This window comes from Hyla sarda, chromosome 2, assembly GCF_029499605.1.
Source record: "Hyla sarda isolate aHylSar1 chromosome 2, aHylSar1.hap1, whole genome shotgun sequence".
NCBI lineage: Eukaryota > Metazoa > Chordata > Amphibia > Anura > Hylidae > Hyla > Hyla sarda.
In genome coordinates, this window is record NC_079190.1 from 159223701 (window position 1) to 159247662 (window position 23962).

Below are 23962 nucleotides of genomic sequence, written 5' to 3' on the forward strand. Positions count from 1 at the left end.
TGTTCTCAGCTGCTGTTGTCACTGCTGAACCTAGCCCTGTCAGTATAAGGAAGTGGGAAGAGTCACATGCTTGTGAATCTGGCATTTTCATTTTGGATAACAAATTGATTTGCTATTGTCCCATTATATGGCAAGCATGACGTAAACAAATCTTTCTTGGATTTGTTAATGCTACAAGTTATATTGAACTTGGAAGCAGCCAATTTGTTTGCAGTGAAATACTGACCTGGAAAATTTGAAAAATATGTATATTTTTTTTTAGGGTACATTTACACATGCAGAATTTGCAGCATATTTTTGAAGCTGGTTTTGCTACCCATTACTTCAATAGGTAGCAAAATCAAACAAATTATGCATCAGATCCCGTATGTGTGAACGTCCCCTTAAGAATTTTTTCTATTATCTTGCCCATTCTGAGCACATTAGTTAAGTAATTTATTAACAGACGTTCAATCTTAACAATTTCCTAAACTTATCAATCTGCCTGGAACCCAAACTGTTGTCTTCCCATAGCAACCAATTACAGCTCAGCTTTAGTTTTACAGGATGTTAGTTATCGGGGGACCTAAAAAAAAAAAAAAAAAATACTCCAGATAGTGTGGAATGTACTTGCTAAGTCCACCTGACTTGTTTTAGGCACTGCTCTCCATTGCTCAATGCTTCTAATTTCTCTCTACTCCTTCTTCCTCCTAGGGTGTCTATTGAAAGGTTTATTCATATGTACAGTATCCTGGGCATATTTGATGGGCAGGATTTTATTCTGCAAAGTTCAATGTAAAATAAATAACTGAACACAGCTTTAAATCCTGTTCATCATGTATGCACAGGTTATTGAAAAAGAGGATTCCTACCCGCCTCCTTAGGGTACGTTCACACGGGCGTATTTCTTTTCAAAGTCGCAGCAAATTTCCTGCTGTGAATTTGAAAAAGGGTGGGGTCTCCATGGGCTATCCGCAGCAGATTTTCGGCAGCGGAGATTCCACTGCAAAAAATTTGTTGCAGATAGCCAGTGGAGACTCTGCCCCTATTAAACTCGCAGTAGGAAGTACGCTTCGAGTTTCAAAAGAAATAAGCCAATGTAAACGAACCCTTTTATGGTGTATTCACATGTACAGTTTTCTGTGCAGATTTGATGCACAGGATTCCCTGCTTCAGATTTTCATGTAAACTAAATGCTGAAACCTAGTGTTACATAATCTCAGTACAGGTAATTAGTGTATATAGTTGGGCTGGCCATAAGGGGACAAAATATGAATATATTCACTAAATTTGCTGGATTACCCCTTTAAGATGAAAGCTGAACTCTAGTTGGTTGAGGGGAAAAACTGATTTTGGGTTCAGAGGAGATTGATACATCTGACCATTGATGTGTTCATTCTGTACTGTCTGTGCATCACATGACTTGTAATACCACAGGCTTTTCACTTCATTGTGTCTTATTTTCTGGCAACATGCTTTATGACTTGTAACATAATCTGCTGGGCTCCCCTTGAGCCTTGGTGAAGGGTCTGCAAGTCTTTCGCAGTGTTCTGCACAGCAGCAAACAGCTGTTACCACGGGGAAAGACAAGTCAGGCCCTCATTCCACAAAAAGAAAGTAGCATTGTTGCCAACAATGTATTGCATGGCTGAGCAAAGTCCACTAAAGCAAGAGAAGAACATCAAAGGGGTCCCAAATGGGAAACACCTGACAGAACATGAAGCCAGTGGTTGTCTTGAAGGGGTACTCCGGTGGAAAACATTTATTTTTTTTTAAATCGCCTGGTGCCAGAAAGTTACTGATTTGTACATTACTTCTATTAAAAAAAATCTTTACCCTTCCAGTACTTTTAAACAGCTGTATGCTACAGAGAAAAATCTTTTCTTTTTGAATTTTTTTTTGTATTGTCCACAGTGCTCTCTGCTGACACCTGATGCCTGTATCAGGAACTGTCCAGAGCTGCATAGGTTTGCTATGGGGATTTTCTCCTGCTCTGGACAGTTCCTCATACGGGCATCAGGTGTCGGCAGAGAGCACTGTGGACAAGACAAAAAAAAGAAATTCAAAAAGTAAAGAATTTTCTCTGTAGCATACAGCTGCTAAAAAGTACTAGAAGGGTAAAGATTTTTTAATAGAAGTAATTTTATAAGTATTTTTTTTCTCTGCACATACAGGCAATAACTGCATGAACAAGACAGTATTAAATATAAATAAAAAAAATGTATATTACAAATATACATATGTTATAATCTATATTAAAAAAAAGTTTTAGCAAATGACAGTGCCCATTTAAGACATGCTCATGGTGCCTTAGCTGTACAGTCTTTTTTGCTGCTCATGTTTTGTCTGGTGCTAGATAGGGGAATAATATACGGTATCTGGTGATGCTTGTCACACTGTTGCTTTCCCCCCAAACTTATGTGTAATCTGCTGAATAAAATCACCTTATGAACTCTACTGTAGATGGAGATCAAGAGGCTTCATGTAAGTCAGTGGAAGAGCAAGTGCTGCACTGCAAATAATGTTACTGAGATACCGACATCTGAATGAGCCCCAGACTCAGATTGTTTTTTGAAAATTATCCCCTATGTGATCTATTCATTAACAAGAATTTCAGATGCTTTCTTGTTCAGCATTATATATATTTTGTTTGCTAGTGCCCTGTTCCAGTAGATCTTAGTATAATTCAGAGTACCTCTACTTTTTGCTCTTATCCAATTTTAATTTACATAAGTACCCTGAAGGAGGACAAAGTAAACTTGCTTAATGTTTATGAAACACCTGTATAAATATATATCACAATTTTAATTTTTTTAATTTGTAGGAAACCTATGACAGCATCCCTGGGCCATCAAAGATCACTTTTCTTTTGCAAGCTGTTCGAAATGCTGTGGCTGCTGAGGAGGTAAGCTTCATTTCTCTCATCTATATGTTCTCATAATAGGGTGCACTATAGCTGGAGGTAATTTGTTTATATTGTTGTCTTTAGATTGTCATAAATGGACGTCTGTATTTTATCAGCGGTATCACTGGGCAAACAGAAATTGCAGAAGATTTTCCACAGAGAATGTCATGTAAAAAGCTACAGCAAATAACAGAAACAGCAAAGTAGATGTGATTATCAAAGCACATCTACACGCCAGAAATTTGGAGGGGCATTTATCAAATCTGTACTTTCTTCTCACTGACTTTAGAGCAAAAAAAAATTGCGCTGAAAGTGGCGGGCATGCGTCAGATTTATCAATTGGCACACAGACTTTGATGAATGATTACAAAAGTGCTCTGTTTAAATGTCGCAGAGTAATGCTGGCCATGCGACAACTGTATTAAATCTTGCACAGACCTTAATACAATTGTCGCATAGTTATATAGGGCAGGGTTGCCCTGTGATAAGTCTCACATGCCAGATTTAGAAGTTATCACAAAAAATTCACGTGATAAATTAGTGACCACTGCATAATTTACAACTATCCACCCATTTTATGCCCAGTGCCCATTTCACATCTTCCCATCTAATCTATTCTGCCTATGTCTGTGAGTACCTAAGGTAGTGACTGATCTATGCCTGTCAGTAAAGACTGATCGCCATGACAACAGAGGCCACTGTTCGGCGCTCTGCTTTCACTTTGCAGAGCGACTATCAGTGACAGAGGGAGCTCCCTCTCTCTGTTGCCCTAATACATGGTTAACTCAGAGTGCAGTTCCGATCCTGAGAGCTCGGGGAAGCCTCCCTCACCACTGATCGCGTCACTGTGTGAAGCGACGGGGGAGGAGGAGACTCCCGCCAGATCCCTGCTATTGGTCAGGTCAGTCTGTACTGACAGACCAATAGGAGCAATCGCCGGCAGGGAACCACTGCGATTGGTCCCTGGTCAGCTTCAGGGAGGCTCAAACTCTCAGCGCCCGGCGGCTCTGTGACAGTTTATTCTCATCAGGTGCATGTACCTGATGTTGCAGGAAGTCATCCCTAATCATCAGGTCCAAGCAATCTGATATATGGGCTGCTACTCCACTTTTACTCCACTTCTTGATAAATCTCCCCTAGAGTTTCTGTAAAAATTTCACTCTTTTTAGGTATTGTGATTTCTAAATATTTGCACACGTTGTGGTCTTTTGCCACAAATGCTTTGTGAATCCTTAAGTAAAATCCAAATCACAATCCATATGTTGTTTTAAGTTTGCGAAGTACCATAACATAATAAAAATGCCCAAAAGAAATTGATATGTTGTCCATCCAACTACAGTGTAGTAAAATTGCACAGCATTTTACAAATCTTACCAATATGCTTATTATTGTAATCGGCTCTTAATTTTACTTGCACAGATCTGCTGTGAATCCCTACTTAAATGTCTGTGCATACCATTGTGTCTGCATCTAACAGGCTATGTAATGGTTTGCAGTTTTGTGAACTGAAAGTTGTAAAGAAGAATAAATTTAAAGGCAGCCTGTCGCCATGAACATGCGTTTTTTTATTTTTTGTTTTTGTCTACCGCCATGACATTATAATGCAAACTAGCTAAACAGATTGATATGGTCTAGTGGGGAAGTTTTAGTATAACTTGTAATTTATTGATTGAAGCCCCTGCTTTTTATATGCTTAGGGGTCTAGTGGCTTCGACTGTCCAGGCATACTGGGAGTTGTAGTTTAGCAACAGCTGGAAGCACCTTGGTTGGGAAACACTGTCATACAGAGATGAGTGTCACTGAGAAGCCCCCCCCCCCCCCAATACTTTTAAGGTCAGACTAGGCAGAGATTTATAGTAATACAATTCACTTCTACAACATAAATATGTCTCTATCATATTTCCGGGAGATCAGGCTCTGTGTGAGATTTATCAAAAACTGTGGAGAGTGAAATTGTAGAAGTTGACCATAGCAACCGATGGGCTTGTCTTATTTTTCAAGAGCTATGGGCAACTGGCCAACTTTCCCCTGCACAGGTTTTAATAATATTCCCTTCTTGTCTTCAAAGACAATCTGCCGTGTTGAACGGGCATATTTGTGCAGGTAACCCACAGAATTTTTTTTTTTACTTGTACAGTATAGCATAGTTGATACATTTGTGCCATTATACTGTTACTGCCAGTGTCCGTTATGTCATTGTCAGTTGTGTTTTGAAGGCTCTTCCCAAGATAATATTGGGCTTTGTATTTCAGGCCAGGCAGATGGCAGCTGTACTACTACGCCGCCTCTTGTCGTCATCCTTTGAAGAAGTTTATCCATCCCTTCCAGCCGATGTGCAGAATGCTATCAAAAGTGAACTTCTACTTGTCATTCAGTTGGAATCTCAGTCCAGAATGAGAAAAAAGATCTGCGATATAGTTGCAGAGCTGGCTAGAAATTTAATTGGTAAGGATTTGAAGAATATTAAGTGGCGGGGGCTAAACATAAATAAATTTTGTATTTAATATTTTTCTTAAAACATTTTAGTGGCTACCCACTTAAATCTAAACATATATATATATTTTTTGTTTTATCAATGTTTTATCAGATGATGATGGCAATAATCAATGGCCTGAAGCATTAAAGTTCTTATTTGACTCTGTGAACTCTCAGGATGTAGGACTTCGTGAATCCGCCCTGCATATTTTCTGGTATAGTATACTGTTGCTCATAATTACATAGCATTGTTCTTTTTGGAAGTATTTTACATAAGGTTAGCTTAACTCCTGGGAATTCCGGTCCCATGTTCAGAAGGCCCCCCCGTGCAAATCCCCACCCCCACTGCATCAATTCAGATCAGCGATTTGCGGCAATTCCGGGCTGATCGGGTCTCTCGGCGGCGGTTGGTACCTGGAGAACACCTGGGGACTGGCAGCAGAAAGGAGGCGCAGGCAAGTGGATGCAGCGACATCATAGGCAGCAGTGGAGATCGCTGTAAAGTGATCTTCACTGCTGCTTCTAGGAGTTTCAAAACTACTACTCCTTTGGCTGTCTGGTCATGCTGGGAGTTGTAGCTTTGCAACATCTGGAGGGCCACAGTTTGGACACCACTGTTCAGTGCTCTTCAATCTTTGCCCTTCCAGATGTTGCAAAACTACAACACTCAGCATGCCCAGACAGTCCAGGCATGCTGGGAGTTGTAGTTCTGTAACATCTGGCCCTTCACATGTTGCAGAACTAAAACTCCCAGCATGCCTGGACAGTCTCGGCATGATGGGAGTTATAGGTTTGCAACATCTGGAAGGACACAGTGTGGAGACCACTATACAGTGCTATCCAAACTGTAGCCCTCCAGACGTTCCAAATACTTCAACTCAGAGCATGCTGAGACTGTCCAGGCATGCTGAGTGTTGTAGTAAGACAACATCTGGCCCTTCAGATGTTGCCAAACTACAACTCCCAGCATGCCCGGGCAGTCTGGGCATGCTTGGATTTGAAGTTTGGCAACATCTACAGGGCGACGGTTTGGACACCACTACACAGTGGTCTCAAAACTGTTCTCCTCCAGTTTTTGCATAGTTGCAACTACCAAAATGCCCTTTTTATGTCAGTGTATGCTGGGAGTTGTAGTTTTGCCACAGCTGGAGGCACAGTGGTTGGGTAACACTGAGTTATGTAACAAACTCAGTGTTTTGCAACCAGTGTGCCTCCAGCTGTTGCATAACTACAACCCCCAGCATGCACGGACAGCCAAAGGGCATGCTGGAAGTTGTAGTTTTGCAACAGTTGGAGGCACACTGGTTGCAAAACACTGAGTTTGTTACGTAACTCACTGTCTCGGAACCACTGTCTCCTCCAGCTTTTGCAAACTACAACTCCCAGTATGCACTGATAGACCGTACATGCTGGGAGTTGACGTTTTGCAACAGCTGGAGATTTGCAAAAAAGACAAAATGTTTCATGTCAGTGTTTCCAAATGGAGGCTCCAGCTGTTTCAAAACAACTCCCAATATTGCCGAACGGTCATAGACTGTCCAGGCATGCTGGAAGTTTTGAAACAGCTGGAGGCACCCTGTTAGGGAAACACTGCCGTAGGATAATTTTGGTATCGGAGGCAAGTCTAATTCTTGCATCCGGGTCCGTTCCATGCAAATCCCTAATTTAGGCCTCAAATGCGCATGGCGCTCTCATTTCGGAGCCCTGTCATATTTCAAGGCAACAGTTTAGGGTCACATATGGGGTATCTCTGTACTCGGGAGAAATTGCCTAATTTTGGGGAGCTTTTTCTCCTTTTACCACTTATGAAAAGGTAAAGAAAGTTGGAATCTACTCCAGCATGTTGTTGTAAGAAAAAAACTTTTTAACACGAACATGCTGGTGTTGCCCCATACTTTAAATTTGCACAAGAGGTAAAAGGAAAAAAAAGTGTACGGAAATACCCCATATGTGGATGTAAAATGCTCTGCGTGCGCACAAGGCTCAGGAGTGAGAGCACCATGTACATTTGAGGTGATTTGCACAGGGGCGGCTGATCGTTTCAGCGGTTCTGACAAATGCTAAAAAAGGGAAAAACTCACACGTGACCCCATTTTGGAAACTGCACCCCCTCATGGAACGTAGCAAGGGGTATAGTGAGCCTTAACACACCACAGGTGTTTGAAGAATTTTCGTTAAAGTTGGATGTGAAAATGAAAACTTTTTATCTTATATCTCTAAAATGCTGGTGGTATCCCAAATTTTTCATTTTCACAAGAGGGGTAATAGGAAAAAAAATCCCCCAAAATTTGTAATACCATTTCTCCTGAGTATATAAATACCCCAAATGTGGGCGTCAAGTGCTCTGCGGGTGCACTACAATGCTCAGAAGAGGAGTGCCATTGGGAATTGAAGGCAGTGTGCGTTTACAAAACCCCCATGGTGCCAGAACAGTGCCCCTCCCCCCCCCCCCCCCCCCACATGTGGCTTCATTTTGGAAACTACACCCCTCACGGAACATAAGGGGTACAGTGAGCATTTACGCCCCAAAGATGTCTGACAGATTTTTAACAGTGATAAATGAAACAATACATTTTTCATTTGCACAGCCCACTTTTCCAAAGATCTGTCAAACACCAGTGGGGTGTAAATGCTGACTACACCCATCACAGAATGTAATAAGGGGCGCAGTTTCCAAAATGGGGTCACATATGGGGGGGAGGGGCACTGTTCTGGCACCATGGGGGCTTTGTAAACGCTGATCATCCCCAACTTCCATTCCAAACTAATTCTCTTTCCAAAAGCCCAATGGCGCCTCTTCTCTTCTGAGCATTGTAGTTCGACTGCAGAGCACTTTACATCCACACATGGGGTATTTCCATACTCAAAAGAAATTGGGTTAAAAATTTTGGAAGGCTTTATCTCCTATTTTCCTTGTGAAAATGAAAAATTTTTGGTAACACCAGCATTTTAGTGAGAAAATCTAATTTTTCATTTTCACCTCCAGCTTTAGCAGACATTTGTCAAACACCTGTTGGTACGTTCCTTGAGGGGTGTGGTTTCCAAAATAGTGTATCATGTGGGGCTTTTTTTTTGCTGTTCTGGCACCACAGGGGCTTCCTAAATGTGACATGCCCCCCAAAAACCATTTCGGCAAAACTTGCTTTCCAAATGTAATTCCTTCTCTTCTGAGCATTGTAGTGCGCATGCAATGCCTGTGGGGTGTTAAGGCTCACTGTACCCCTTGTTACGTTCCTTGAGGGGTGTAGTTTCCAAAATAGTATGCCATGTGGGTATTTTTTCTTTTTTGTTCTGGCACCATGGTGACTACCTAAATGTGACATGCCCCCCAAAAATTTCAGAAAAACTCCACTCTCCAAAATCCCATTGTCGCTCCTTCCCTTCTGAGCCTTGTAGTGCACCCACAGAACAATTTAAATACACCTATTAGGTATTTCCTTACTTGAGAGAAATTGGGTTACAAATTATAGGATGATTTCTCTCCTTTTACCCCTTGTAAATATTCAAAACTGGGTCTACAAGAACAGAAGAGTGTAAAAAATGAAGGTTTTGAATTTTTGCCTTCACTTTGCTGCTATTCCTGTGAAACACAAAGGGTTAGCACACTTTCTGAATGCCATTTTGAGTACTTTGAGGGGTGCAGTTTTTTTTATAATGGGGTTATTTATGGGGTATTTCTAATAAAAAGGCCCTTCAAATCCACTTCAAAACTGAACTGGTCCCTGAAATTCTGATTTTGAACATTTTGTGAAGAATTGGAAAATTGCTGCGGAACTTTGAAGCCCTCTGATGTCTTCCAAAAGTAAAAACATAAAGTAGACATATTGTATATGTGAAACAATAATAAGCAGAGTTTCAAAGTAGAAAAATAAAAAAATTGGAAATTTTCACCAAGAAATGATGCAAGTATCGACAAAATTTACCACTAGCATAGCGTAGAATATGTCGCGAAAAAACAATCTCTGAATCAGAATGAAAAGTAAAAGCATCCCAGAGTTATTAATGCTTAAAGTAACAGTCGTCCCACTCGCTACGTCAAGGCCACCTAGTCAGAGTGGGTCCCTAATGTCCCTAGCATAAAATGGCGTAGCACTGGCCGGCGACCACCACTGCTGCAACACCAGTGCCCACAGGGGGATCAACCCACTGGCAGAGCAGCCCCAATGCAACGCAAACCAGTCTCAGGGCCACGCCTCCCCACAGACACGGCGCCACGGTAGCAATGGACGTCGCACAGCACTACACCAGTGTGAACAAGGTGTAAAAGCTCACTTATCATGTGCTCCCAGTCAGACTGGGAAGCTGCCAGAAATGCTTAAAGTGACAGTGGTCAGATGTGCAAAAAATGCTCTGGTCCTTAAAGGGTAAATATAATGTACTTTAAGGCATTTTAACTCCTTAAAGGGGTACTCCGGTGAAAACCTTTTTTCTTTTAAATTAACTGGTGCCAGAAAGTTAAACAGATTTGTATATTACTTCTATTAAAAAATCTTAATCCTTCCTGTACTTATTAGCTGCTGAATATTACAGAGGAAATTCTTTTCTTTTTGGAATGCTCTCTGATGACATCACGAGCACAGTGCTCTTTGCTGACGTCATTATAATAACTCTTTATTTATTGTTGTCCTTAGTGGGATTTGAACCTATGGCCCCAGCCCTGCAAGGCAGCAGTGCTAATCACTGAGCTACCATGCTGCCCTTAGCAAACATCTGCTATGCACGGTTGCTAAAATGGACAGATGTCAGCAGAGAGCACTGTGCTTGTGATGTCATCAGTGTTCCAAAAAGAAAGGAATTTCCTCTGTAGCATTCAGCAGCTAATAAGTACTGGAAGGATTAATATTTTTTAATAGAAGTAATTTACAAATATGTTTAACTTTCTGGCACCAGTTTATTTAAAAGAAAAAGGTACCCATTTACGTCCTGCGCCGCCTCCCGTGATATTACGTGGGGCGGTGACCCCGTGCATTATATCGGGTCGGTCCCAGCTGCCATCAACGGCCAGGACCCGCGGCTAATACCGGACATCACCGATAGCGAAAAAAATGAGCCCTCATACATCCCCGTATGTGGAATAAAAAAGTTATAGGGGTCAGAAGAGGACATTTTTAAACCTATTAATTTTCGTGCAAGTAGTTATGATTTTTTCCAGAAGATAAAATCAAACCCATATAAGTAGGGAATCATTTTAATCATATGGACCTACAGAATTTCATTTTTACCGAAAAATGCACTGCCTAGAAAAAGTGGCACCCAAAATGGCGTCTGTTTAAAAAAAATTCCACAATGATTTTTTTTTTCCCTTTTTGCGCCATATATTTTTGGCTAAAATGACTGACTTATGTCATTACAAAGTAGAATTGGTGGCACAAAAAATAAGCCATCATGTGAATTTTTGGGTGGGTTATGCTTTTTAAAAGGTAAGGAGGAAAAAATGAAAATGCAAAAACTGAAAGGCGGTGTCCTTAGAGGGTTAAAGTAACAGAGCATAAGTAACAGAGTAAGGATCCACCATACAGACCCCTGACACGTGTTTCGCTGACTGCTTTATCCAAATGATCTCTGTTACTTATGCTTGTGGGTCTTGCCATATTCACATATTTTTTGCATTTTGCTACTTACTCTTACCATATTGGGATTGATACTGGGGTTAGTGCACATTGTTTTTGCCTCCCCCTTTGTTTTTTTACATGTCGACATTGGTGTGTGTCTTACCTACACCTCACTTGCATATTTATTGGACATTCAATATACTGACCACCTCAATCTTATTTCCTCATGTATATCTTGCCAGCCACATTCCATGTTCTATGTATTTTTTAATATTTGTGTTTTTATAAATATTTTCAATAAAGCTAGATTTTATGATTCAGTTTGGTGTAATATATTTTCGGTTAGGTAAGGATCATACATTTTACAGAGTTCAGCAAATATTTGTATCCATGTCAAATAGTTATGATTTTATGTAATCTTGGCCATGTTTACTTAGGAACTTTCCTGGTATTTTTGGAAATCAGCAGCAGCACTACTTAGAAGTGATCAAAAGAATGCTTGTGCAGTGCATGCAGGACCAGAATAATCCTGGGGTAAATATTCTTCTTTTACTTCCATATGCAGATGTTACACGTTCATAGAAGTATACAGTTTAACTATAGAGTTTATAATATAACAAGGTGTTTTTGTTCTTTTTGCTTTGAAACTCGTTATTTAAATGTTATTGCTCCTTTGTACTATTAAGCTCTTTGCTCTTGTTCATTCTGTACATTTTATGCTAAAAATGAAGTTTTTTTTTTTTATTCTGTGGGTCAATACACTAAAAAAGCATGTCAGTGTGGGTATCTTATTTATTGTACTGCTTTAAAAAAAAAAAAATTATATATATATATATATTTGTGTATGTATAGTTAGTAAGACAGAGAATACAAAAAAAAGATTGCAGCAGCACTTTTGGTCAAAAAATGGAGGCTCTTAGCGCACTTTTTGATCAAACGTGTCCCCCATCAACCACGCGGAGGTGGCCTCATTTCGGGTGGGACCCTAACACTTACCTATTTTGTGTAAAAATAAAATAAAAATAAAAAATGAAATATATATGCTTAAAATCGCCCTATTCGGACCATCACTAACTTTCAAATTTTTCTGTATACAGGCAAATTTTTTGCGCCGTGATCTGTAGTTTTTGAACTTTTTTTTTTTCTGTTCCATTCACTGCATGGGATCATTAACATTATACTTTTATATTGGGGTGATTTTACTGGTTGTTACTAGTTTTACTCAGTTTGTCCTCACTGTACTGACTACTGACGTGTTTCTGTATTATGTCATTTACATTTTGCATACATGTCCATACACTCAATGCCTTAGTAGCTGCCTATCTACCTGCATTGTTTACATTGTTCATGTGAGGCCATGTGGCTGATGTTTGTTCACTTTTCAATAAAACTTATTAAAAAAACATTATACTTTTATATTGGGGTGATTTTACTGGTTGTTACTAGTTTTACTCAGTTTGTCCTCACTGTACTGACTACTGACGTGTTTCTGTATTATGTCATTTACATTTTGCATACATGTCCATACACTCAATGCCTTAGTAGCTGCCTATCTACCTGCATTGTTTACATTGTTCATGTGAGGCCATGTGGCTGATGTTTGTTCACTTTTCAATAAAACTTATTAAAAAAACATTATACTTTTATATTTCAAACATGGTTGCATATGCTGATAACAAATGTTTTATTCAGAGCTGCCGCATGGCCACAGATGCAGTCATTACGGCGGGTCTCTGGCTGCTGATGGCTCCTGCGCTCGCTTCATGTACAGGACGTAAATGTACATCCTTGTGCGTGAAGTACCAGCACATCAGGGTGCACAGATTTTTTTACAAATATTCATTATCTAGAGCCCTACTGGGGTACTTATATTTTGGCAGAAATGCATGCTCACGGGCAGTGACAGTGTCGGTATTACTTGTTATGCTTCTCAATGAGCCATATAACCCCCTTCCATTGGTGTAGTCAGTTATAAGAAATACTTGTGCTATACAGAGATTTTTTTTTCCTCTAATGTATGTGGTATTTGTTTTGCTCTCTTTCATGGGCGGAGTGGTTGTTATCCAGAGGTGGCCTTCTCTATATAGTATCTAGAGTGTTACTCCATGGCTTGAATACCCCCATTGCTACATGTGGAGTAATTGTTTTATTAGAGATGTTCTTCCATATGTGGCTCCTCATATGCTCTGCTAGCACCTGCATCCTCCCCTTTCTGGTGGAGTCCCTACTCTACAAAGTAGAGCCTCTATATGTAGTTCCTGACATGCAATTTGAACAGCTACATTAATCCGACTCATGAGTGGAATCCTTGTGTTATATGGTAGTTGTGTCTTTTACCACAAGTTCTGGTGGGGTGACATGGCTTTACTAGCACCACATTACATGCTCCATGGGTGGAATAGTTTCGTTCAGAGCACACCTTTTTTGCTTCTTTACATAAGGAGACTACTAGAATACTTTATTTTTTTATTTTTTTTTATTTGCAATTCTGCTAATAGACTCCCAATGAAGATATGTATTTTTGGGCAATAATATGCTGCTCGTTCTCATTTGTAGATCAGGACTCTTTCTGCTAGAGCTGCTGGTGCATTTGTTCTGGCCAATGAACACAACGTTCCATTATTGAAGCACTTTGCTGATTTATTACCAGGCATCCTACAGGTAAAGCTTCAGTCCTGACCTTCACCTTTTTATTTATTTTTTTCATATCCATGTTATACATTTTGATTTAAATAAAAAGTTGTATTTGTATCTTATTTACTTTAGTCAGTAAATGAATCCTGTTATCAGAATGATGACTCGGTCCTGAAGTCTCTGGTTGAAATAGCAGATACTGTTCCTAAATATTTGAGGCCCCATCTAGAAGCAACATTACAGTTAAGCTTGAAGGTAGGTTTGGACCTCAAAACACATTATTTGTTACAGAATTGATCAATCCTTTACCAACTTTGAGATTTCCTTTGTAGTTATGTGCAGATGCCAGCCTGGGCAACATGCAGAGACAATTGGCCCTTGAAGTTATTGTGACACTTTCTGAGACAGCAGCAGCTATGTTGAGGAAGCATACAAGTATTGTCGCCCAAGCTAGTAAGTAATTATTTTCCACTGGTTGAGTAGAATCTGCTGGATTGGGAGTATAAACAGTTGTATTCTTTGTCTCTCAGTACCACAAATGTTGGCATTGATGGTAGACTTGGAAGATGATGAAGACTGGTCAAATGCTGATGAGTTGGATGATGACGATTTTGACAGGTAAACTTCTATACAAAATTAGGCAGCCTTAGATTGGATTTCCATTAAAGGAGATCTCTGTATTTAACAAGTTAGGGGATAATTATCTGATCGTGGGGGATGGTATCCCTGAGAGACTCCGTGATCTCCAGCATTAACATTGTGTGGCAGGAACAAACTCCTTCCTGTTGTTTTTCCACAGTTTTTTCTCAATTTATAGCCCCAAACACAGCAATTTTTATTTGGAAAGTATATTGAGATGTTATTGGGCAAGTAAATAGTAAAACAGAGTAAAAAGGAATAACTTTTTTTATGGCCATAACAATGATGGTAAAAAAAAAGGTGTGGATACAAAAGGATAATTTTAAATAAAAAAATCCAAATTTACAGTGTAGTAATTGTTCAGCGCCTCCATCTCAGATTCCCCCCTCTCAAAACAAAAGCCCCCTCAGCAGAAACCTTAGAGCCCTTTTTAAGTGGGAGCTATTAAAGGGGTATTCAAGGAAAAAACTGAGTGCTGTCATTTCCTCATAGTTTCCTTAAAGGGGATATCCAGGGGGAAAAATTCTTTTTTTTTATACATCAACTGGCTCCAGAAAGTTAAACCGATGTGTAAATTACTTCTATTAAAAAAATCTTAATCCTTTCAGTACTTATGAGCATCTGAAGTTGAGGTTGTTCTTTTCTGTCTAAGTGCTCTCTGATGACGCGTGTCTCGGGAACCGCCCAGTTTAGAAGCAAATCCCTATAGCAAACCTCTTCTATACTGGGCAGTTCCCGAGACGTGTCATCAGAGAGCACTTAGACAGAAAAGAACAACCTCAACTTCAGAAGCTCATAAGTACTGAAAGGATTAAGATTTTTTAATAGAAGTAATTTACAAATCTGTTTACCTTTCTGGAGCCAGTTGATATATAATTTTTTTTTTTTTTCCTGGATAACCCCTTTAAGTGTTGTTGGTATCCATCAAGGGAACAACACATGTGAACATCATTTTACTTGTTACAGCTGCCGTTTACACTCCATAGCTGTTGCCACAATGTCCAGCTGTGTTGGTGTAATTTTTACTGATCACCACAAATACATAGTATATAAAACACTTCTCTCTCCTTTGTTTTGTGTGTGTTTCTCCCATTTCAAACACACCTGTGTAAAAACTGTGAGGTAAATTTGTTCGGAGTGAACTTGGTACCTAGTAACACATTTGTTTTCACTAAAAGGAGGAATTTGACAAAATGTGGCATAGCCTTTCATAATACATTTTAAGTAAATGGCTAAAAAGTTAAACTCCTAAAACAATTGTCGTCTTTAATCCAGCAATGCTGTAGCTGGGGAAAGTGCCTTGGACAGAATGGCCTGTGGCTTAGGTGGAAAAATTGTTCTCCCCATGATTAAGGAGCACATCATGCAGATGCTACAAAACCGTGAGTGTTTATCAAAGATTATATCAGTTTAACAGAATAAGGTTTCATTATTAGAAGTTCCTATTCATTACATTAAAAAGGTTATCCAGCAATTGAAAAACAGATGATTTCGTTCAGACCTCTCCCTGTCTGTCTCCAGGTTGGGTGTGGTTCTTCAGCTCAGTTTTATTGAAGTAAATTGAGCCAAGTTGTAATACAACACAGAGACAAAAGTGGAGGGAGTGGTCTTTAAAGGGGTTGTCCAGGAATAAAAAAAAGGCCTAATTTCTTTCAAAGGGGTAATTCCAAGCTAGTAACAATGTATCACTTATCTTTAGAACGGGGCCCAACTCTCCCTGCTGGACTTATATGGTCCCCACCTTCTGAGATGTACTCATCTCAGCAGTGACTGCCCACTCAGCCAATCACCGGCCGCAATGGTGTCCTGTTTCAGGCTGGGTTCACATCACATTTTCAGCCATACGGGACCGCATACGGCTGGGGGGAGCCAAAGCCGGGCGCTACCGTATGCCGCCTGTATGTAACTCAATTCAGTGAGCCGACCGGAGTGAAATGCTTACTCCGGCTCATTTTTACCCCTATATGCGTTTTTCCACCCGACCTAAAACCATGGTCGACCACTGTTTTAGGTCCGGTGGGAAAACCGCATACGGGGTAAAAAAGAGCCGACCGGAGTCAGTGTTTCACTGACTGCTCACTGAAATGAATTACATACGGGCGGGATACGGGAGCACCTGGTTTTAGCTCCCCCCCTCCAGCCCTATGCGGTCCCATATGGCTGGTTGAAAACTTGATGTGAACCCAGCCTCAGTTGGTGATTGGCTGAGCGGGCAGTCATTGCCAAGATGAGTAGATCTCAGAAGTTGAGGGGGGGGGGGCTGAGGGTTCACTAGGGTCAGGACCTTTGCTGTACATAGGGGATACGTTTTAAATAGCTGGCTAACTTCTTAAGGACACAATGTATATTGGCCATGAGGACCTTTTTAACCCCTTAAGGACTGAGCGTTTTCAGTTTTTGCACTATAGTTTTTTCCTCCTTACATTTTTTAAATCATAACCCTTTCAATTTTGCACCTGGAAATCCATTTGATGGCTTATTTTTTGCGCCACCAATTCTACTTTGTAATGAAAAAAAACCCCATTGTGCTATAAAATTGAAGGAGAAAAAACACCATTTCTCGGTCGCTCTTTACTAGGAGGTGCTGGCACTAGGAAAAGTCCTCCATGGCAGGATATACCCTCCCACTGGAAGTGAAGTAACCCAAGTTTAGCTAGTGTCAGTAAGAGGCAAGACACAGGTCTGGGAGCTCCCCAGACCTAGTCTTTTTTTTAAATTATTTTCTAGTAAGGTCTGTTTAGCTCGGTTTTTCTTTTTTTGTTTCCCTTTTTCAGGTGGGGGTTCAGGAGCATGGCACTCACTTTCCCCCATATGCGATGTAGGGGCACAGACATCAAGTTATGTACTGTTAACCCCTTCTCGCAGTGGCCAGTGCTTGGAGGTTGTACCCTGGGTCCGGGATCCCCCACTGCACCTGCTCGCCCTGCTATCATAGCCTGGTATGGTGCAGCGTGGCCATAAGCAGCTTGACGACTCCTGAGGGGAGTATGTTCAATTATGCCCCATTACCTCCCTCCAACTCCGAGCAGTAGTAGCCCTGCTTCTGGGGTTGTTACTGGCGATTAGGGTCAGAGCCCCTTTTTTTGCCAGGAGACGCCAGCACTTCTCTTACTGCCACTCAGCACCGGAGCCACCTGCAAGCAAACTGGTCTGCTGCAGACCCGCCGTCTCTCCCTAGCTCCTAACATGAGCTGGGAGCTGCCACCGCCTCTACACTTGCCTGGGTCTGCACTGCGGACCGTGCGGGTGTGTTCTCCTGGGGTGTGGGGTGTTCAGCTGGCAGGAGTCCTGGGGACTATGGTGGCACATAGCTATGCCCTTCTTCTCCCCCTGAACTAGCGCGTGATCTGGGGGGGGGGGGGGGGGCTGGGTGTGTATGGGTGTGTCAGGGTGTGTCAGGCAGTTTCTCCTCTCAAGGTTCACGCTCTCCACTTCTCCTCTCTACGACCAGCGGGCACTTCACTGCACCTCTGGCAGTGTCTTCTCTGCGCCTCTGGCGGTGTCTAGCTCTGCCCCTCCACCATTGCAGGGTCGGCGGAACTCCTGTGCTGCAGCCTGGCAGGAGCTCTTATCTGGCCCGTTCTAGTCTCTGGCCCCAGACCTGCGCGGCGGCTTAACAGGCGCTTCTCAGCACGTTGTTCCGAGCCATCACCGCTCCTGGGGCTGCCCGCATGTGTTGGTCCTTTACTGTCCCCACTCTCTCTTGGGGACCGCACAGGCTGCTCAGCGCAGGGTGCCTCCTGCCTGTTCATGATGATTAAAAAAATAAATACATACATATTATATGCTATAGACGAATTACACTGCATCAGTTGCGTATGCCTCTGGTGCCCCTATTTTCAGCAGGATTCTCACGATGCCTTGGAAACTGCGGGGGATATATTCAATGCTTGGTCTCCCCTACAACTGAATGCCATACCGTGTGCAAGGGCTTTTGTTTCCTGGCGGACACTAAGGACTCGTGAGGTTCCTCCTCTGTCAGCTCTGCCGGCCACCAAGAGGGGTGTTCTTGGCATGTCATACAATATGGTCCCCTCCTCTACAGGCTGCCGCATCCGCAACTAGTGCTCCGGATCCTCACTGTGGCAGTGTACCTGGGTGGGCCTGGATCGGACTTTATATCGATATGCCAGAAAGTAATCTTGCTCGTCGCTCATCTCACAGCTGCCGCATCTGCGGCTATCCGTGTATCCCACCTCTACAGGTGGAGTGACCCCTTGTCTACGAAGGACCCATACCAGTAAGCCAAACAGTGGCTTGCATGGTTTCCTACACAGTCTATCACACGGCTGATGTATCTGTGGCCGGAGTTCCGGTACCCCACTGCTAGTGCAAGGTGTGCGGTGGAGTAACCCATTGTCTACTATGGACCCATACTAGTTAGCCAGACAGTGGTCTGCATGGTTTCCTACACCGCCTTTCACACATCACGTGGCTGATGTACCTGCGACTGGAGTTCCGTTACCCCATTGCGGTGCAAGGTTTACGAAGTCATGCCCCAGCGTGTCCTAGGGACCCTATATGGGGTGAAGGGGATACAATCCACGGCTCCTCAGCCTACCCGATCTCCCATGTCCTCCCCTTCCTTCCATATGCGACAGAGGGGCTCATTGATCACCTATCTGTCTTCCTATCTTCGCCAGCACCTGGAGGTGTACTTGTTCGCCAGACTCTGGTCTACACAGTTTCCGCCGCCATCGGTCTCCCATCTCGGCTGCCGTGGGCATAGCTTGGTTTCCCGTATCTCACTGCTGGAGTGAGGAATCCGGATGGGGGTCCCTGCAGGTACTCAGGATTGCTGCCAGTCGTTCGTCTGCTAGTTCTCCTACCCATTTGGCTGCACTCCGTTTCCCCACTTTGTGGCAGGGTCCGATGGAGTCATCCTGTGCGTTCAGGAATCCTATGCCAGTCGGTCAGTTTTCCGCATGCCTTACTACTCAGTCGGTTCAACTACCATACACTTCCCACTCCGTGGATGGAAGTTCCGGTAACCTACTGCTAAGGCGTAGTCCCGTGTGAGTCCCCGTGTGAGTTACTCCATGGGCCCTATAGAATGCACCATGTACTGGTTCGCAGGGTTCCCTCCTTTACCAGGTCCCTCTCTTCATGTCTACCATTTTCACATCTGAAGACTGTTGACCCACTTTCAGTGTGTGGTTCTTCATGCGGGACCCAGTGTGGCCATAGGTCCCTATGCCAGATAACGGGCCTGTGTCCGCATGGTTATCCAATCCACCAGGTCACCTCCCCCATTCCAGTCGCTCCCGCGGCTGCAGTCTGGCACCTCACTTTCCATGTGAGGTCCCTAAAGGAGGGTCCCTTTGGACCCCTTGTATACCTGTTGGCAGACTGTGTCCACATGTTTCTTGCCCCACGTGCTTTCTTCATCTCGTGCGTCTGCAACAGCAGTCCTGGTGTGTAGCACCCTTAGGAGATGGGGTGTGGGTGTTTCCTGCAAGTTCCATGGACTTTCACTCCTACAGCAGAAGCACACTCTTTTCCCCTTTCTAAGAGTTCCACGTTGGTCTACTAGGGGCATGATTGTGACAGTGTTGGGTGCTGAGCCCGTTTTCCAAACTGCTGGACTTTTGGATGTCTGGTTTATTTCGGATCTACTGTGTGGAGCCCATCTTTGTCGGTGGGGTGTGCTTCTGGCCTTCCTGTAGTCTTGTTTCCACAGGTCTGCGGCGGTTGAGCACCTCTGTTCTGGCATGGGGCCTGGCGGGGCATCAGTTCAGTGTCCTGTCACCCACTCCCTCATGCCTCCAGGTATTTTCCTGGATTCCTGTGCAGGGTGGGAGGTGCCTGCTCTGCTGCCTTACACATGACCGGACTGGCTCAGTTGGCGCCCATATGTTGTTCCTACAGTACCTGGTGCACTTTGTCAATCCCCCTTTCATGGGGTTATGGAGATCAGAGGGCTTGGCATGGTCAGTGCCTGAGTTTCATCTCTACCACCCCTTGTTTTCACCTCCACTAGGGGGGCTTTTTTGCTGAGTACTTTCTACTGCCGTGTTGAAGCAATCTCTCTCATCCTGCTATATAGTTGGGGTTTCTGTCTGGGCCCTTGTTTTTCGCTGGGAGCATTCAAAAGAGCCTTTCGCTGTCTATGCCTGTGTGCTTTTTGCCCACTATTGCAGCCTGGCGCTTTCTGTTTCTTGGTTATCTACTGCTGCTCATGCATCCTTGGCACATTCCTCTGGAGGGGTTTATGCAATCGGGTATGGCTCGGCGACAGCCGGTCTAGTCACTGTCGTTTGGGTCCTGCCATTGCTCTCCTCCCTTGTCAGCACAATCTCCCTAGTAAGGTGTGTTCCTTCTTCCCTTGATGGTGTCAGTTGCGCTACACTGACACCCCAGTCTTCTGGAGTAACCTTCCTGTCCAGAGCCTGGGAGTCTCACCGGGTTCCCTTTTGTTTCCCTCTCAGTTCCCTTCCTGACTGTTGTTGTTTCAGTGCTCTCTGGTCCGCTCTCCTTCTATTTTAGGTATGCCCTCCTGGTTCCTTGGGCCTTAGTGATAGTTAAGGTACCCAGACATCTCCGCGATCCATTTATGGGGTGGTCTTTCTGTACCGCACTTATTCTGGATTCAGCACCTGGAGCGTTTCGCGGTTGTTGGGTTTACTTACCCTTCGGGTGTAAGTCTACCATGAGATTCTGAAACCTTCAGTTCCCATTTCAGCCACCCCGATGTTCTGGAATGCTCCTTTTCAGGGTCTTCCGCTCTTTTCTTGACCGTTTATTCTTCAGTGTCTGTCTTCCAGGTCACTCAGGAACCTCCAGTTCCCATGTCGGTTGTTCCGGGTTCCCCCCCTTTTCTGGGCATTCGCTCCTTTTTTAGCTGTTCTTACCTTCCATCTCCTCCTCGGGGACCATCTTTTCTTGAGATGGAGGGTTTTCTGGTTGTCCAGATTACGGCTGTTTGGCTTCCTGGGGGCTCGTTGCGGGCCCCTGGATGGGGGTTTTGGGTCTGCAGATGTTCAGATCACCGATCTTCTGCACCAACCGGTTTCCTTCTTTTTCCATTGGTTTTCTGGTCTGTCTTCTGTGCTCGCCTTCTGCTCAGGCGTACGCTGCTGTCCCTGATGTTTTTCTGCCATGTTCTCTTGAATTGGTTGACTCTGGATAGGGTTCTCTTTGTGCTCTTTTCCATTTATTTTTTTCAGCCGGGTTCCTTGGAGTTGATTTCCTACCTCCATGGTTCTGGCCCATCTAGCTTCCTAGTCAACTCTTTCTTGTCTCCCTATAGTGACCGGGGGTTTAGAGTCTCTGCCACAGATGGTCACTCTCTTTGGTGTCCTAGTCAATCTCCATGGACGGGGGATCTTCCAAGAGCTCCGTTTCTGTGCTTCGGCTATATCTGGCCTGGGTTCTCGTAAGCAGGCCTTTACGGGGTAATGGGTTCGGTCTCGGGACGGATTCCCCATTCGCTGTTAGTTGTTCTTCACACCCTAGGGGACTGCTTTGGTACATCCCATCAGTATAGGTGTCCCCCAATGAAGAGTGACCGAGATTTTTTATTTTTTTTGTACTCCCATTAAAATATTTCTCGTAGTCTTGATTGGGGGACACCGCACCCACTTCTTCATTTTGTCTGGATATTGTTTTCCGGTTATTGTGGTGTATTTTTTTTTTTTTTTTCTATCCTGGATTCCTTTCTAGGGTCCTTCGGGCATATTTCTTTGTTGGCTTCTCCTACTGCGTTGTGACAAAACTGATTACCTCACTTCCAGTGCGCGGGTATATCCAGCCAGGGAGGAGCCTACTTTTTTTTCCCTAGTGTCAGCGCCGCGTCGTGGCAAGAGCATATACCCATCAGTATAGGTGTCCCCCAATGAAGGCTACAAGAGAGATTTTACAGTGAGTACAAAATAAAATCTTTGGTAACTTTTAGGTGCTTCTGTTTCTACACAGTAAACTTTTCGGTAAAAATGACAAATTCTCTTTATTCTGTAGGTCCATACGATTAAAATGATACCCTACTTATATAGGTTTGATTTTGTATTACTTATGAAAAAATCCTAGCTACCATATATACTCGAGTATAAGCCGACCCGAATATAAGCAGAGGCCCCTAATTTCAGCCCAAAAACCCAGGAATTGACTCGACTATAAGCCTAGGGTGGGAAATAAATCATCCCCCCCCCCCCCATGTAATCACCCCGTCAATCCCTTCTTTAGTGGTCTTCAACCTGCGGAACTCCAGGTGCGGACCTCCATCGGGAGGTCCGCAGGTTGAAGACCACTGCGGCCTTCGTCATCATCCAGTCCCCGTCATCATCCCCCCCCCCCCCCCATCATCCCCCCGTCAATCCCTTAATCAGTGGTCTTCAACCTGTGGACCTCCAGATGTTTCAAAACTACAACTCCCAGCATGCCCGGACAGCTATTGGCTGTCCAGACATGCTGGGAGTTGTAGTTATGAAACCTCTGGAGGTCCGCAGGTTGAAGACCACTGCGGCCTTCGTCATCATCCAGCCGCCCCTTTTGTTTTGTCCTCTCCTCCCCTCGGCGGACGTTAGAGTGAGCTGGTTCGGGCCATCTATGCTGCAGGCACCGTCCGGTGGGGATGGTTAGTCTTTGCGGGCTGTCCATTTTCACCAGGGGGCCTCTTCTCCGCGCTTCGGCCCCGGAGTAGTGACTTTGCCTTGACGACGCACAGGGACGTTGCGCATGAACTTCCCTGTGCGTCGTCGTCAAGGCAACGTCACTACTCCGGGGCCAAAGCGCGGAGAAGAGGCCCCCCTGGTGAAAATGGACAGCCCGCAACGACTAACCATCCCCACCGGACGGTGCCTGCAGCATAGATGGCCCGGACCAGCTCACCAACGTCCCGCCGAGGGAGTTGGAGTTTTGCAACATCTGGAGATCCGCAGGTTGAAGACCACTGAGGAAGGGATTGACAGGCGGAGAGTTCACTCGAGTATAAGCCGAGTTTATGAGCACGAAAAATCGTGCTGAAAAACTCTGCTTATACTAGAGTATATACGGTACATAGGTTTAAAATTGTCATTTTCTGACCCCAATAACTTTTATTTATCCGCGTACGGGGCGGTATGAGGGCTAACTTTTTTGCGCCGTGATTTTGAAGTTTTTATCAGTACCATTTTTGTTTTGATTACTTTCTATACCATAAAAAATAAATGATTAAAAAGATCAAAAAGTGAACAAAAATACGCTGTTTTGGACATTGGAATTTTTTTGCGCGAACACCATTGACCGTGCAATTTAATTAATTATAAATTTTTATAGTTCGAACATTTCCGCACCTGGCGATACCACGTTTGTTTATTTACACACACACATATATATATATATATATATATATATATATATATATATATATATATATATATTATATTATAATTTTTTTTTTTTTTTTTTTTTAATGGGGAAAAGTTGATGATTCGGACCGTTGCAATGACGTTTTATTTTTAGCGTAAAATGTACGACGAAACCCCCAAAAATGACATTGTCCAGTATTAACCCTTTAGATCCCGCAATCAATCGTGTGATATAAAATGGGCAATAAACGTTTTTAGAATACAAATAATCCCCTCCCAATACAAACTGTAAAATATTAAGATAAGTCACACATGCAAGTGTAACCGATAAAAAGCAATAACTTTTTTTTTTTACAATACAATGGTATGAAAAAAAAGGTATTGTTTTAATGGTATTAAAGGAAATCTGTCATCAGTATCACCCACACTAACCTGTCATACAGGCTTATAGTGTGGGTGATACTGATAAAAATGAAACTAATGTCCTGAAAGTC

General features: G+C 43.2%; 1 protein-coding gene across 1 annotated transcript in view; it reads left to right on the forward strand.

Annotated features, from left to right (window-relative positions):
* The window catches only part of IPO5 (importin 5), an 84628-nt gene that overhangs the window by 7750 nt on the left and 52916 nt on the right, over nt 1-23962 (forward strand). The window contains exons 2-10 of the mRNA XM_056555608.1: nt 2804-2884; nt 5137-5329; nt 5472-5574; nt 11349-11445; nt 13468-13572; nt 13678-13800; nt 13878-13998; nt 14076-14163; nt 15460-15566. Coding sequence (XP_056411583.1) covers nt 2804-2884; nt 5137-5329; nt 5472-5574; nt 11349-11445; nt 13468-13572; nt 13678-13800; nt 13878-13998; nt 14076-14163; nt 15460-15566 — 1018 coding nt within the window. The remainder of the gene's footprint in view (nt 1-2803; nt 2885-5136; nt 5330-5471; nt 5575-11348; nt 11446-13467; nt 13573-13677; nt 13801-13877; nt 13999-14075; nt 14164-15459; nt 15567-23962) is intronic.